This window comes from Saccostrea cucullata, unplaced genomic scaffold (assembly GCF_032062105.1).
Source record: "Saccostrea cucullata isolate Sc308-1 unplaced genomic scaffold, CSIRO_AGI_Scuc_v1 ctg993, whole genome shotgun sequence".
NCBI lineage: Eukaryota > Metazoa > Mollusca > Bivalvia > Ostreida > Ostreidae > Saccostrea > Saccostrea cuccullata.
Window position 1 is genome coordinate 74,391 of NW_026940528.1, and position 18,383 is coordinate 92,773.

Genomic DNA, 18,383 nt, shown 5'->3' on the forward strand with positions numbered 1-18,383 from the left:
ACAAGGAACTTTAATAACTATTAATTATTCTGTTGAATACTTAGTAATATAACTTTCATTTGGCATGGTATCCACCCCAATTTTCTTTTTTGAATATCGATATTCAAATATATACTAGTAATAAACATATTGAAACTCACGTTTTACACACCAATTGTTAGTCCATTATTTATACACTGAACTGACGACGGATTTTTCTGTAATTTCCCAATCATGACAAGGAGCACACGGCAGGTGTTATTGGTCAGCAGGGGATGCTCACTCCTCCATGGCACCTGATCCCACCTGATGTTTTAGAGGTCCGTGTTTGCTCTGCTTCTATTTTGTTTTGTTTTATTTTATGGATGTTTGATCTTGAATACTTTCGTTATCTCCATATGCTCCATCTAAAAGATGAATTTCCTCTCATTTGCAATGTCACGGAACTCTGTGTCCACTAAAATTATTGGCATATCTTTGAGCAAACAAAACGCCAAATGTTACACCCATCTAAAGAAACCCGCTATGCGGTATTTAGAATCAAAGAGAATTATTGTTTTGTTTATGATTATTGAGGAAACCTGCTAATTTTCAAAGTATATAACTCAATATGAATCAAGGCAGATATTCAACATAAAGTTTCTGACTTTACTAAGGTATTTCACCCCCTAAAAGTCTCAGAATCAATAAAATTGAAACGTAACAGATACTTGTGTTGAGTTTACTCAGTAAATGTTCTCGTAATTAAAAAAAATGAATCTGAAATTTTTTGAGAATGTTTTTTTTTCTAACCAACCGACTAAACACTTTCAGACCAAGTCAGGAGAGGGCAATCCAACATTTTTTTTCCAAAGTTGGCTCAGGTGCCTATAGGAGAAGTAAGCACACCATTGCTGACCGGTCTCACCCACCGTGAAATTCATATATTGATAAGGCAGACCGAAATTTATTATCAAATCAAAGGCTTAACACTTTGGATGAAACAATTCAGCAAGAAATGCCGGTGACATCAACTAATCTGTCAATAGCTTGACTTGATTTAGAAACGTAGGGCTAGAGCTCGAGTATCGAATAGGTTTGGAGATGTACGATGCAGGTGAAAACGGAATATAACCACATCAATATGGAAAGTTCAAGATGAAACAGGTGAAGTCATAGCGTTTGTCGATCAACTCAGTTGCTAGTTGGTCTTAATCGTCTATAGGCAAAAAACAATAACGAAATATGAAATAAATATGGCAGACTCTGGGTGTCTTCTTTTAAAAGTAAAGCTAGTATGTGCACATTTCGCTTTGCACAAAGATTAAAAGGAAGAAAAACTCTCTCTCTCTCAAGTTAAATTTTTAAATGTCGCATCATAGCAAAACATGACGGAGAATATTGGAGCAAGCTTAATGACGGATTTAAGCAAAGTACATGAATTGACAAATTATCATGCAGAGTCATTTTACCAAATTCATATATTTTCACGCGAAACTGATATATGTTATTTAAAAAGTGTTATTAACAAAACCTAATAACCTTTCGGTTGACCTTGACTTTGAAGCATGCTCCTGTCATGAATTAATGAGATAATCATCAATAATCAAGTTCAAAACTCCAATGAAACAATACAGATCGAAAGCAGAGCAAACACGGACCTCTAAATACATCAGAAGTAAGATTAAGTGCCGTGGAGAAGAAAGCATTCCCTGTCCACCTGTCACACTCGCCATGTTCTCCTTGTCGGGGGAAAAAAATCTGTACACAATTCAGAAGGAATTGTGTACAACTTGCCTGACAATTAAATGAATAATTCTTATAATATATAGGTAAGCAATATCTAATAACAGTCAACAATCGACTTAATAATAGATTGAATTTACTGACAAGATCAATGAACATAGAACTTGCGAAATGATGAATTTGAACAAGACTGGTTGATATCCTCGCTTCATCAACGTTTTTGTCAATATCTTGCCTCATTTCAGGAATTGTTCGTACGTAAAGCATATTAACCATAAGACAGAAACCTTCGAGGTTAAAATTTAAAAAAAATGTACTCATCGCAATGAAAAATTATAGCTTTATAAAATAAAACCACCCAACCTAATTAAAAATACTGTGCATTTCCTCCTTGTAACATTATCATGATTTTATATACAAAACATCAAATGACCATGATCGAAAGAAGAAACAGCATTTGGCAAGGCATGTATCACTCTTTAAAATGGGCTTTTACATTCATTGATGAAAAAGGATATAAACAATCTCGTTTAAAATCAATATTTCGTAAATTCTATGGTTTATGAGCTGGTTTGCAAATTAAGCTGAATGTTGAACTACATCTTTCATACGAATTGTTAATTAAACTCTTATTTTTCACACTGGACTGTCTACCATTTTTTCCCGTTAACCCGATCATGACAATGAGCACATAGCGGGTTAATCCGAAATATCTTACGTTTTCCAGGCTTTTTTTTTACGATTTTGATAGGCCTATTTTACGTGCCAGGAAATATCAAAATCGTTTAAAAAGCCTGGAAAGCGTAAAATATTTCGCACGTATGACGGTTGTGTTCGGTTGAAAAGAGATTCTGAATCCTACATGGCACCTGATCCCGCTTCTGTTTTCAGAAGTGGACGCATGATTTTCCACATCTCGGCCCAGACATGATTTTTCACACACTCGGTAATCCAAGAAAGACAGACAAATGAATGATAACTCATTTAAATGTACTAGTAACCTATGCAGAACTCGAAGTTGCATGCATTTTAAGAATTGTCACTGGTAGGTTTAGGATATACTTTTCTTGTCGCAAAAAATATAATTCCTCCAACTAGTTGCCTTGTTGGAAAACAAATCAATAAAAGCGTGGATCCAGGAGGATTTTTTCCAGGGGGATCCACCCCCCCCCCCCAAAAAAAAAGATCGTAACCCAGAAATTTCTTGACGAGCAAGGGAAAAAAAACCCATATCGAATTAAAACAGATCCGCGTTTTCACTTTGAGTAATAGTTGAGTACAGACTAGCTGCAATAATGTAGCCCTCTCCCTTTTTTATGCATCCGAATTTATTCGGAGCGTATATTGTCTTGTCCTGTCTGTCTGTTTAGCTGTTTGTCTGTCTGTTGTCAACTTTAACCTTCGCCATAACTTTTGAACCGTGAGAAATGGAGACGTCGTATTTGGTATGCTTACTCCCCTAATTAAGCACTTTCAACTGACACCAAGGTCAGTGTCCTTTTACCTTCACTGTGACCTATATGCTAAAAATAGCTTTTTGAACTTTTGCCATAACTTTTGAACCATAGGAGATAATGTATTCATATTTGATATGTATACTCCGCTAATTAAGCTCTTTCAAATAACATCACGGTCAATGACCTTGTGACCTCGACTAACCTATATGCAAAAAACAGCTTTTCCGAACTTTCGCTCTTTCAAATAACGTCAAGGTCAATGACCTTGTGACCTTGACTAACCTATATGCAAAAAACAGCTTTTTCGAACTTTCGCCATAATTTTTAAACCATAGGAGATAGAGTTTTTATATTTGGTATGCTTACTCCACTAATTAAGGTAGGATTCTTCTCATATTTGTAATATTTAAAAATTAATGAAATTCTCACAGAATTACGAAGACAATATCAGTAAGTGATAGTAACAGTGAGATTAAATTTGACCGTTTTATATTAGAGGCAAGGTCAGGTCAAGGTCATTATCTGTTTCCTTGACATTAAGAATAAAAAAAATACTATTGCCAATCATGTGATACCTACTTCTATTTCAAAAGTTTGAAGATTGTTCTTTTTGAATAAAAACATATTACTATATCTGCTCTATAACATTATTTTACCAAATTTACATAAATAATTTAACTAAACTGGATATTGGCTAATCCGAATTTTCTCTGTTTTTCTTAATTTTTGGGATATATTAGTTATTTTCAGATGCTTCCTATATTTAACTTTTTCTTATTTTCACATATATTAAGGTAGTCTTATAAATGTACAAAATGATACAAAAACAAAAAGTTTTGATCGTTTACCAAGAGAGAAAAAATGCTTTTTATGGATTTTTGGCTCAATTCTGCTCTTTGATAGGAAGCGTTTAAAAGCTAACAAATTTCTAGTTTGTTTGAAAAATCATATTTATTTGATATATTTTGAAAGTTTAATCCCTCATTATTAATTTAACTTACATTTGAAAATTTCTGCATGTCTCTGATTGTGTAAAAATTATAATTAAATTTATTGATCCTTATAATTTTGAGAGGCAGAAAAGAAGATATTTTCATACGCCACCATTCCGCCAAAAATATAGTCCCTGTTAGTTTTCAAATGCAGTTTACCATTTCTATTTAAAGTTGTACATTTCTGATGAGGAAAGAAAAATATGGTCTTTTAAATTCCTTACACCTCAATATATAAGACATATAAGCAAATATACCTTGAATGTCTCATCTAGTCAGAAATACCTTAAGTGCTTTCAAATGACACCAAGGACAATGATCGTGGGACCTTGACTGTAACCTATAGGCTAAAAATTGCATTTTAGAACTTTGTTGCCGCCGGGCGCATAGTGTTTTACAAACACATCTTTTTTTTTTCTTTTTTTTTTGAGAGGCCTCCAGAAAACATCAAATTAAAAAATCGGAGAGGGCTACATTATTGCAGCTAAGTACGGACCTCCCCCTCAAGATCCGAGCATGAATAAGACTCATGACCCCTGGCTTGCGAGAATGGTGATTAATTTCGTTCAATACAACAATAAATCACGGAATTCTTTAATGTTTGTTGTCTTTGAAAAGAGGTGTGAAGGCAAAATTTGATCAAAATCAAGTTTTCTAATTTGTTAGACTGGATGAGACTCTCGACTGTCTCCGGAGAAATGCGAAGACAGCCGAGCGTCAAGCTCATCCATATATGGATATAGTTCCGCCCAACTCCAACGTCATCATGACGTCATAATGTCAACAATAACAAAACGTCATCATATTGCATGGAAACCGCAAGTTGTGTGTTCGCACATTCCAATTTTGCTGTAGAGATACTAGAGAAGAACCATTCTAATTAAGATGGACAAGAACTGTTCAAATGGAAAACGGAAGAAGAAAAGGGTAGGATATTTCTGTAATTTTGTCTCAGTTTGAGTGTTAAAAACCATCAAAATGTAATGTCTCGGGACTTGAGACCTGTGATTTCATACGTCAATAAATCTCATAAACCCACGTGAACCTTGTAATATAAACGACACACTTTTGCAAGTTTTACAGTCGAAGTTTAGTGATCAGATACCATCCCTTTGATAATATCTTACTTTTAAGGAGGTGAGGCGTGATAATTCTTGGGATAGTGACCTAGTCAAACCAAAGACAAAACGGTGGTCCAACAAGCGAAGAGGATCCAAGGTAAGTGAATGAGATTTTTTCTACTTTCTGATTTGCTAATCCAACTTTTGCAGTGATAACTCTATGTTATGTACGGAATACTAGTATAGCGTAATAATAACTAAATAGAATATTGCGATATTTAACCCCCCCCCCCCCCCTTCAGGCCTGCCTCCAACTTTATCTCATGAACAAATTAACATACTTGTATAGTCAGGCATACATGTACCTGATTTCCTTCAACCATATTCATATGCCACCTCAATATCTAACGTTACATTCCACTCTCCTTCTATTCCTTTCAACTTCCCACATCAACATTTGAACATAAATTCCAGCTTTCTGTAATTCTTATCTACAAGCTAAAATATCTCATCTTCATTCCAACTCTCACCATCTGTGTAGACAATATATCAATCTTCCTGGGCTTCTCTTAAGACAATTTATGCATGTATTCCCATTACCCTTCAACCAACCATATCTAAACATCATTTTAGTAAAATGGACTGAGGGAAGTAACTCAATCATAATTTTCCCCTTCTAATAGCAGTTGGTTTTCTTTAAGACATTTTTGTCTCTCCTTTAAACAGGAAGAAGAAAATGTGTACTGGAATTCTGAAGTGCAGAGGTCCAGAAAACAGAAGTTTTCTAGAGGCAAGAAAGGCAAAGTAAGGTTTTGTATACAAAGTTTGATATCACCACCAAACATTTATAATATTTTTCAATTTAATTTGTTATTTCAATCTGATCCTTAAATCTGTACTTTTTTTCCAAGGTGGAGGAATATGTTGAATCATCTAAAGCTGAAGATGTTCATACAAAGGAAATCAAGCCTAAGAAGAAAAAGTAAGCAAGAGTTTTCTTTCTTTAAAAATCCATAAATTGTGAATATAGCTGTCCAATTTTTAGCTCACCTGAGTTGAAAGCTTGCGTGAGCTTATGTAACATGATTTGTCCACAATCATTAGTCTGTAAATTTCTCACATTTTCAACTTTTTTTCCACTGGGCCTATTTCAATCAAACTTTCTACAAAGCCTCCTTGGTGAAGGAGCTTCAAGTTTGAATTTACATGCAAGTCTTGGTTTCATGACTTTCTATTTCAGGTAATAAAACAGTCAGAGCTTTCAGTAAGGTGTTACAGGAGGCAATTTATCATAATTTCAATGAATTAAATTCATCACTTCAAAATTCATAATTGGAAAAGTAAACTACATTAAATAATTCTTAAACAGCATCCTCAAATGGATAAATTAACTTAGTCCACTAAATGTTTTTATAAACTGAAAACAACAAAAAGAATCAACAATTCTACAATTGATAGTAAGAATAATTTACTTGCTCTTGTCTTCATAAATATAGGTGCATACCTATTCATTTTACATTCAGTGATTGTGTCTGTAAGACTGACACATTTTCCAATTTTAAGACTTGTTAATTCCAGTTTTCTGGCATTTACCTTTTAACACTATTTTATCACAACTTTCAACATAAGGATGCTTCAAAAATGTTATCTGTTATTGAACTGAATCCAATGCATTCTTGAAAAATTATTTTTTAAATACCAGTATTAAGACATAAGACAAGAAAAGAACTTTGCGCATTGTGATTTTAAAAAATCACTGACATTGAAATAATTTTCATTATAAATTACTGGTCAGACAATATTTTTTTTTAAAAAAACAAAACTCCCCTCAATTCTGATGAAAAATAATTCAATATTTTCTTAATGATTTATGCCAATATGCTGAACATATCTTCAATGTTAATGATATTTATTACCCCTCTTGTCAGGGCAGGCTGGGGTTAAGCAAAATATTTCTCAGAGATTCTTAAAATATTTTGAACCAGTTTCAATGACAAAAAAAAGTGGAGGAAAGGAAAGTAAAAAAAATGGCAACAGTTAACAGTGAGACAAAATGATACTGGGAAAAACTAATTCATCTATATTAAATATACAACTAAAACTTTTTAAATACACGATTTCATTAACATGCCTGCAAAAATTACATGTACATTTGGGGAAAATAATGTACAAATTGTAATCAATTCATGCATAAATTTTAACAAGCACCAAAATAAATAGAAGCATGTTTGATTAATATGAATTATTAAGTAGTTGATACCAAAGACAAACCAAAAATTCTTGCTGTTTGATAAATTAAAAGTATTTTCTGTCAAAAAATCACAACAGTACACATTTTGAGAAATTTCCAACAGCATTATAATTTATTGCTGGGGGAAAAAGAACAGATTTTTTCTTTATTTTACAGCACTTAATACAAGTATACATTATACATACTATACAACCTTGTGATCATGGCACATACTATTTTCATTTAAAAACTAAAATCATTCATATTTAGTGTTTGTGTGTATTTTAACAATACTCTTAAAGTATATTAACCATCCTCTTCATGTTTTTTTTCTTTGCAACATATTCACAATTGTACATTTTACCTGACCTATGCCAGTATATGTCTGTTAAAAAAATATCAAAGAAAAAATCTATGAGCACAAGGACTTTGCTTTTCCTGAATTGAGTTTATCAAATGAGTATGACATACTATTCAATAAAGTACACTGCTAGGGTACACGATCATAAGCCATTTGAGGAAAAATATTTTTTTTCTGCATTCTTGATATCACACGTGGTTGACCCCATTATTTTTAGATAAAAGTTGCTGTAATATAGCCGAAAATTGTGACACCCCCCCCCAAAAAAAAAACATTCAGTGGATGCATCCACTGACTACATGTAAATTAGTAAGTCTTAGCCTATGTGTCAGAAAAAGATAAGACCATGGCATAAATAAGCTAACAGATAAGAAGATGAAAAACCCAAATTATAATATGGCCCTAAAAGCATCTGGAAATAAAAACAGTATGTGGTGAATAAAAACATGGTGAAAAATAGTAAGGAATGTTTCAATGGATGATTGATTGAAAAAAAAATTCCTTTGTTCAAATTTGATTTGTTTCAACTTTTTCAGGTTAAAAACAATAAGCAGGTACACACAAGTTCTTTGTACAATATGCAAATGAGCAATCTGAAATAAATTGGTCCACCTTCCCACATAACCACGTGTCCTGAACTAGCATTATCACAAGTGTGTTCAATTAGTTGTAATTAATTAATAATTACAAAATGAACATCTGTTATAATATATTACACATATATTTACATCACAATATACGACTTGAAGTATACAGACAATCATCATTTAAATTAAAATTCTAAACCATATACATTTGGAAAGCCAGTATTCACACACAAAAAATGGCAGTTCCATATGTGATAGAAAAAAAATTTTTTTCAGAGAGATATCTCTCAAGATAATCTGAAACAATATTAACAAATCAGTCACAGACTTGTGCCGCAAGGATTTTATATAGGGTTTAAACAAAAGGCATATTTGTCAGAAGCATAAAAAAAAATTTGAGCGTAAATAAATGCTGGGACAGACTGCCAATATTTCTCCATTCAGCTTATTTCTGCCATTCAGCTTTACATTTAGTTTAGACTAAAAGCGCTTTGTCATCAAATCCTGATCCAGTTTTCCAAAAAACAAACTCCAGCGACTGTCCGAATACAAATTCAAAACACTCTCCCATTGTGTTGATATACATATACATAAAAAAATTAAATATGAATGACTAGTATAAAAGAAGTTTCTCATGAATACAATTTGACAATGTCTAAGTAATACACCACTACCGCCATCTTGATTTCTGTCATGACTTCTGCTTCCCCCCTTTCTTCGTCTTTTCTTTTTTCCGCCGATGAATTTGTTTCTGGTGTTCTTTTTCCATGTCTCTCTCATTGATGTTTAGTCGCAAGGTCTAAAAAGTACGTAGAAATGTATCTTAGATTTTGTAATCTACATGTTGTGGGTTGCACATTTTTAAAACACCTTTTTTTCAAATGTGATGTCAAATGAGCAAGGTGTGCATTTAAAATGACATTGCTTATGACTACATCAAATGGTCCTTTAACGCTTCAAAGAACTCTTTCTTATTTATGTTAGTATTTGCTGGACTGTATACCATTTTAGATGGTTAATTGTTTTTTCCCTGACATATAATTTTTTTTTTTTAATTGAACATTTAACAAGTAGAAATAAGGTAGAGTATTATTAAAGTAAATCTCATTTTCACTGTTGCATTGAAAAACTTTTGTTCATGACATTGCAATGTGATAGTGCAAAGTGATATTGCAATGTGATAGTGCAAAGATGTCATTTGATTTGAATGATTCTGAATAAAATCTAACATTTACTCATGTATAGAAAATGATCAGATAGTTGTCATAGAAAATATTAATACTGTATTTTGCATTTAAATAAGTTCTGCTGAAATAATAAAGGTTATGCCCTAATTAGCAATTGTGTGTAAAAACCCTGACCTTTACTTCAAAAAGTACAAGAAAACTCCACCATTATCATATAATAAATAAATTTCTAAGTTTCTAAATCTGAAACATTCTAAATTTGGTAATAACTTACTTCTTGTACCATTAATTCTTCATCTAGGTGCTGAACTGGAATGTGTCTTAATTTTTCTAGTGTTTCATACAAAGTTGGACAATCTTTGAAATTCCCTCCATCTCCAAATACCATTTTAAATAGCACCAGAGCAACACGAAATATCACCTTTATACCTGTCAAATAAAAATCACAAATCATTTATTCAATTCTATTTTTTTTCTTTTTGAGGTGGGGGGGGGGGGGGGGGGGGGGGCTTACACCTATGATTTTACCTAAAGCATCTTTAAGGTTACATTGTATATCTTGTTTAGAAGAGAACCTTACTTCTTAAAATTACTGAGCATATACTTCAGTTCTTTTTGAAATCATGATCTCTAAATATCAGGACAATGCAATGAGTGTTGCCCCTTATAATTAACACAACCTCTAATACGGATAGATTAAAACTTTTATTGCAATCCCTTTTGGATAAACATTTGGAAGATATGAAAATTGTATTACTTAATGACATCATCATCCAGAAACTCTACCTCACATCTGAGTTTATACTTTTCAAGACCTACATATTTTGTATCTATAATCTCACTATATCAACACTAAATTGGAGCACAAAAGATTTTTTGGTGCCTTTCATTAGAGGTTTGAACAACTTCAATGATAACTTTTCCAGCATTAACACAGAGCACTGACCTTCACAGAAGAACATATCCCAGACCCTTAACACAGTGGACCAAGGCAGCGTCCTGGTAAACAAACACATAAACCACTCCGTCATGTAAAGTATAGGAGCTATCTGTTGTTTCTTCTACAAAAAAATAAATAGAATTCTTTTTAATCAGAAAGTTTTGGAGGGATTTTAAAATTATTCTGAAATCAATATTCCAGGCAATATAAAAAATTCCTTTAAAGATTTCACAAACTGAATCTCTTATTAATAAATTAAGCACGTGCATGTTTGCATGGTGGGGTGGGGTTAAATTTCTATAAATATTGATCCGATGAGTATTCATTAATAGAAAATGTACTATATGTTTGTAAACAGCTGGTTGTGTCTTTTTCAGCAATCCAAACAAAACGTCTCCATCTACTTGAACAGCTTCCTGTAATATCATATAAATAGACCAATGTTATTAAACAGTAATGCTTTTAGTGTGGATGTGAGTGGGTGTTTTCCTTTCTATTTATGTAAATTTCTTTGATTTGTAATTTAAAATTTATTACATCTTGTGTAGGTGTATAAGAATGTATGATATTTACAAACACATACACATTCATTTGATGAGTCATAAACATTAAATTGAAGGGTTTTATTTATGAAATGCAGTATCTGCATGTGCTATGCTCAATCAAATTCAAATTAAGATAAATATTAACTGACAAAACGTAGATCTCATGGAGCAGAAACACTCAACTTTTGAATATTTACATAAAATAAATTATGATAAATCATTACTTCCTGCAATCCAAGAGGGGTAGTGTTTTTTTTTTTCAAATTAAAGTATTTTAAGTGAAAAACCAAATTCTAAAATTTTTCAATAAAAAATAAAACTGTTTATCATGTTTATTTCACTGATTTTTAAAAACCAACAGAAAGAAATTTGCATTTTTGCAAATCATCATACAAGCCAGTTGCATGATCATATCATAAAAATTAAAATCAAAAAACTTTCACAGTTATTCCTTAAAATAAAAAATAAAACAATTGGTTAAAAAGATAAATAAAATCTATCAAATACCAGTCCAGGACTGTAGTAGCCTTGCAGATATTTCTCACAGATGGAGACCAGGCACCAGAAGGCCTGCTCAGCTGGCATGTGCATCAGTAAGACAGCAGCTATAGGGGCCTGGGCCTGGCAGTAGCCCTCCCGGGGGTTGTGTATGGTGTAAGCCTTTAGAATCCTATACAAGTCTTCTTGTCTACAAAAAAATGAACATAAAATGATTACACACTATTGTCTTTCTTGCTCTGGCAGTCATGCAAAATGTGCTCATGTGTAGACTGTCTTGACTACATAATAATTAAGGAATGCCCATGATATTGTCATTTATGTTCGTACAGGAATTTATTTTAAGGAATATCATTACCCAAATCCTCCTTTGGAATTGAACATTTCATGCTGTGGAAATTGTCTGTGTAAATCTTTTGTGATGTCATCCTCCCATTTAGGATTTCCGGGCTGACTTAAATATTCCTACAATGGATTTTAAACTGATGATTATAAGTTATAACATCCTGTTTTAAATAATTACCTGATGTACTATAATACAAAATGATTTAATTAATTAATTGTCAATGTGATTGTTGATGAGATAAGAGGAAATGAAATAGCCTCTTTGAATGTCCATTCAAAATAAAGCGATTTCCCCTTTGCTATCACTGTTTTTTGAAGAGGATTACTATAACATATAATTAGATATACATGTACATGTCATACAGAGTCATTTTACCTACTTTAACTTCCATATTTTATAAAGTTATTGAGGGGCACCGCAAGGCAGAGCATCCCCTAGCAAAGAGCCTATCTATAAATCAAGGCAACTGTTGTCATCAATCCTGATCAATGCAAATTAAGTCACTTCTGATTTGCAAAAAATAACTTGCTCACCCACATACAAACACAGGATTGCATTACTGTATATCCCCTCCAACTCTGTTGCGAGGGGATTATACTCAAGATAAATCATTATTTGTTTTTTGTTTTGTTTTTTCAAACATCTTGAACATAAAAAATTAAATATTTATTTGCTTTTCTTTATCCAAAAACTGTACATTTCAGAGATTATTTCCATCATTTGGATATAATCTTCCTTGCTAGCCAAGGATTTCTGATTATGCTACTCTCCTCATACAGTGTTAAAAAAAAGTTGGGATTTTTTTTTCTCAAGTTGTGATTGGAGTCCAGCAACACCGCTCGACCAATCAGCAATTGTTTTTCGTATATGACGATATCTGGGCTTGGGATATATCTTGACTCTTTAATCTTGGGAATGAAAAACGCAAGTAAACAACGGTCCTTAAGATAACATTCAATAGCTATGGTGTCATCCTATATCTTCAAATATGTGATTAAGAACCTATATTGAAGCTGTACATTTGTACTTTAAATGATAAATAAACATAACTCAATTATTGCTTTTTAATTATTCTTTAAGAACTTTGATTTCATTTCTTTTTAAATACACTTCTCTATTTCTGTCGATGATGCAATCTGTGCATAGATGACGTGACAAAAACAATCCTGTCATTTGAATTCACCGTATGCCAAGGGTTCATGAGGGGAGTAGCGTATCAGAAACCCTTGGATAGAGAAGATGGATATAATGGGTACGAGTAACATATTTCATTTCTTACAGGAGGCCCATGGACCTCAGTGCTCACCTGAGTCACCAAGTCCCTGCTGTTCTTTGTCAACAAATTTTCCAAATGCATTTTCACATATTATAACCCCTTCCTACCTCTCGGGGTCATGGTGTTCGAACAAACTTAATTATACCCATGTAATGAAGATTTCACTGAAGTTTTCTGATCAAGTGGTTCTTGAGAAGTTGTTTTTTAAAAGATGCCATTAAATCTTAATTATTCAGGCATGGTCTGTCATTTGAACAAATTTCAATCCCAATCACTCAAAAATGCTTTTACATGTAGTAAGTTTGGTTGAAATTGGCCCAATGGTCCTTGAGCAGTGTTGTTGAGAATATGAAAAGACCCTTTTAAAAATTTACAACAACAATGCCAAAAATGACAGACAACTGACAAATTTTGATCAGTAAAGCTCACTTGAGCCTTTGGCACAGGTTAGCTAAAAAGTGCACTTTGTGTACTCTGAATTTCCATTAAAATACATACATCGAATCTTCCAGGATTGTGTTCCATTAGGAATTTACTGCCACATAAATACTGCCATGCTCTTGATCGCAATGATGGTGGGATACCCTTTCGACATCGATCTCTAATCTATAATTAATTAACACATAGTCCTTAAACATGTAAAAATCAATAAATTTCTTACCTGATATTTTCAAATTACATTTAACTATATTCATTTTGCTACCAAATTTCAAACAAATACTTTATTTCAATACAGTCAGTCATGATGATAAAGGAAAAACTTTATGAATGAAAATTAATCATGGGTAAAATGAAGGTTACATAATCTTTTTGGTATTTTCCATGTTTCAAATTTTATAGCATTAAAAAATATACAATATTGTCCACTTTTAAAAAAATATCATCTTTTAAACATTTCCTTAATATACTTGCTGGAATGACGTCAACACACACTCTCAGTTCAAATAATAGATTTGTGAAAGTATAATGTTCCCCATCACGATAGGGTCAGTGGAATGAATTAAGAAATTCTGTGAGTGAGTTCAAGTTTGATTAAATGATCTTGGTTAAAGATCAGGAATCATATTCTGGTTGTAAGGAATCCTTGTTTGAAGTATAAACTTCCAAGATTAGACAAGATCTTATTTGGCCAATGTCAGTGAACTTGCTAGATTGACTGTGGATCAAGGTCATGATATACCCTCAGGTATCTTTGTATCAAAGTTGATCTTCCAGTGATTCTTAATTACAAAGTTATAACCCAGACAAGATTTGTGTGGACAAATGTTCAAGTTATTAACTCTTCATATAAGAGGTGAAAATATTGGAACATTTGATAAGGGTCGAAGACACTTCAGAAAAATTCTTTTGATTTGTAGTTTTTTAGTAGATTAATAACATGGTTGTCTTATTTGAGATTTACTCATAAAACTTAGAATTATATCCTGAATTTTTTAAAGATACTTTTGTATTAAACACTTAATTATCCCTGCCTTCTTAAATCTTTTGCTCATCCATTTTTCCCAGTCATCAAACATCTCCAGCCATTTTAGCTCTCTTTGTCTCAGTTTTTCAATTGGAACTCTATGCTCACTGTAAAAGAAACTAGTGCTAATTGTAACGGGAACCGTTACAGATGTTCCCCAAACGCTCCCCAACTCCCTTTTGGTGCCACATTCCCTGTAAGCCTTATTAAATAAGACAGCATCTGTACATTTTTGACTTTAACAACGTTTTCCCAACAGGATACCAATTATATTCAAATTTTAACATTGACGCGTGCCCATGTGAATGCTCGTGCATTATGATCATATAATCTTGCCTACACTTTCTATATATTTAAATATACTTTTTATGAAAGCATTTAGTCCAAAAGTATTAAAAATCACTCATTCAAGTGTATTTTTAATTTCATTAGTTCCAAATGCACGCACGTGCGTGCACGTGCATGATGATCATACCTTCTTGTTAGAGGCCCTTATATCTATCTATGTTCTAAATCCCATCTTGTTTCGTTGAAAACCAAAGGAATTATAGCCATTTCAAGTTTCACCCAATCAGATTGCAGCACACGTGCATCCACATGATTTCAAGAATTTTTTTCTAAATCATATTGTAGAATATCCTAATGCATGACTATGTTTTAAATTTCAAAGCATTTCATCAAAAATCAAAGGAGATATAGGCATTTAAAGTTTCAGCCAATCAGATTGCAGCACACGTGCATGCGCGTGATTTCTTGAAATTTTTTGTATATCAAATTGCAGGATGTCCTAATGCATGACTATTTTTTAAATTTCAAAGCATTTCGTCAAAAAACAAAGGAGATATAGCCATTTAAAGTTTCAGCCAATCAGATTGCAGCGCACGTGCATGCGCGTGATTTCATGAAATTTTTCCATATTATATTGTAGGATATCCTAATTCATGACAATGTTAAAAATTTTAAAGCATTTCGTCGGAAAACAAAAGAGATATTGAGATTTTTGTTTCAGCCAATCAGAGCAAGGCGCACGTGCATGCGCGTGAGTTCGTGCTAATTTGACAGTGTCATATTATTAAGACTATTAATATATCCTTATGTAATGAGTTTCAAAGCATTTCATCAAAAAATGTAAAAGTTATAGCTATATTAAGTATATCAGTCAATTCACTCATTTCACGCGCACGCACGTGCAGGCGTATGCGCGCAAAATGACCTTCGTTCCGCACACCTACACTACACACCTATTAACCCTAAAAAGGTTTTAGGTCAGTTGGGTGAACAGTTTCTGAGAACACTCGCGGACAAAAAAGTACCGGAGAACAAATAAGAAAAAAAATAATAATAATAATAACTAGTGCTAATTGTAACGGGGACCGTTACAGATGTTCCCCAAATGCCCCCCCAACTCCCTTTTGATGCCATATTCCCTGTAAGCTTCATTAAATAGGACAAAATCTATGCATTTGAGACTTTAACAACGCCAAGTTCATTCAAATTTTAGCATTGCATGCGTGTGCATGTGAATGCATGTGCGTAATGACCATATCATCTTGTCTACACAATCTATATATTTTTTATATACTAAATATTAAAGTATTTTATCCAAAAGTATTAAAAATACGCTCAATCAAGTGTATTTTTGATTTTACTCATTTCACGTGCACGCACGTGCATACATGAGCATGGTGACCATACCTTCTTGTAGAAGTCCATTACGTCTATCCATGTTCTAAATCCCACCCCGTTTGGTTGAGAACCAAGGGAGTTATTGCTGTTTAAAGTTTCAGCCAATCAGATTACAGCGCACGTACACGAACGTGTATGCATGTACATAGTGACCAAACCTTCTTTTATAAGTTCATTATATCTATCTATGTTCCAAATTCCATCCTGTTTGGTTGAAAACCAAGGACGTTAAACCTATTTAAAGTTTAAGCCAATCAGATTGCAGCACACGTGCATGCACGTGTTTTCATGATAATTGCTATATATCATGTTGTAGGATATCCTAAAGCATGGCTATGTTCAAAATTTCATAGGATTTCGTCGAAAAGCAAGAAAGATATAGAGACTTTAGTTTCAGCCAATCAGAGCAAAGCGCACGTGCATGCACATGAGATCTTGCTATTTTGACCATGTCATCTTGTCTACGCTACTAATATATCCTTACATTATAAATTTCGAAAGATTTCCTCAAAAAATAGAAAAGTTACGGCTATATCCATTATATTGGTTATTTCACGTGTTTCACGTGCGCGCTCTTGCAAGCACGTGCGCGCAAAATGGCATGTTGACAATGTCATCTTATCTACATTTATAATATGTCTATATATTCTAAATGTCAAAGCATTACATCGAAAAATCTAAAAGTTACGGCAATTTCAAGTATATTGGTCATTTCACGTGTTGCACGTGCGCGCTCTTGCAAGCACGTGCGCGCAAAATGACCTTCGTTCCGCAAATCTACATAATATGCCTACCTACCCTAAAAAGGTTTCCCCTTAATCGGATGTGTACTTTACAAGATCATTCGCGGACAAAATTTTCCCGAGAAGAAAAATAATAATAATAATAATAATAAGAAACAGAGTAAAAACAATATGTTCCCCAACTTCGTTTGGGGAACATAATAAAATTATCAGACAGTTTATTTAAAGATTCTATCAGCACATCCGTAAATATTTTTTTTCTTTGCCCACTCTGGGACATAGTTATAACTGAAACAACACAATGTAGGTTACTAGTATATCTAATGATGAAAACAGGAAGATAATTTTTTTTTAACTTACTCATCTGGATTAGTGTACTGGGAACCACCCATAAAACCATATCTATCTATATGATTTACAGCTGTTCCGTTCTGTTTATGGGAACTAGGGCTGCCCATAGACTTTGCATTATCTGGACTGTTAGTGATCTTTTCTCCTGCATCATCCTCTTCATCTGAACTTGTGTTCACGTGATTATAACTGGGGTCTGCTACCGCCATATCCACAAAAATCCGACACGACTAAGTTCATGTCATTAACATACTTTGTGTTTGTGCAGAAGCGTTATCGTTAGAATTTTCATACGGTACAATAAAGGATTGGCTGAAACCACCCCTATCTGTAGGACGGAACTTGTCGTCTGTTTTAAAGATTAAATCATTTGTAGAAGTAAATTTGATATATCGTATAATTTCTTCTAAATAAAAAACTGTCACATTAAATTATCTCCGTCCGATAAATTGACAGGCATTAATCTGTTGAATATAATTATGACATTTTCACAAGATATTCTGACACTGTTGTGCAGGGAGTATCTCCACAGGAAGTTACAGGAAGTTTACAAAAGTTGACGCATGCGTAAACTTCTTTCTTTTGCATTTTCTTGTTTGCCGCAAGAAATAAAAGTTTATCAATCTATCAGTTATAATTTATCGTAAAAATATAGTATATAATCACATTATAGTAAAATTTATGATTTTTCATTCATGAGATTTCTGAACATCCTCCGAGACTAAACAAATTACTCGTTTATTCATCCGCATCATAAAAGCAATGCACTGAAAGTCAAAGCATGATCCACATTGTAGCTTTAAAAAAGCATTTACTCAGAACACGAAAAAATAAATTAATGTGTTACAAGAATCATAACTTCAAATACTTCGGTCTATGAAATATCATTAATGAAAATCCTAAGAAAAAGTAGTTCCAACCTCCATGTTGTGTTATTAACCTGAGATATATTAC

General features: G+C 33.0%; 1 protein-coding gene across 1 annotated transcript; it reads right to left on the reverse strand.

Annotated features, from left to right (window-relative positions):
* Positions 1 to 6,665: 6,665 nt before the first annotated feature.
* On the reverse strand, positions 6,666 to 18,080 carry LOC134255558 (TBC1 domain family member 10A-like). Its single transcript, XM_062738086.1, has 9 exons — positions 17,439 to 18,080; positions 14,657 to 14,756; positions 13,683 to 13,790; positions 11,921 to 12,027; positions 11,572 to 11,752; positions 10,861 to 10,935; positions 10,526 to 10,640; positions 9,854 to 10,008; positions 6,666 to 9,191 (listed from the first exon to the last, which is right to left on the reverse strand). Exons 1-9 carry the CDS (start codon positions 17,636 to 17,638, stop codon positions 9,084 to 9,086), a joined length of 1,149 nt encoding a protein of 382 aa, XP_062594070.1. The 5' UTR covers positions 17,639 to 18,080; the 3' UTR covers positions 6,666 to 9,083.
* Positions 18,081 to 18,383: the final 303 nt, after the last annotated feature.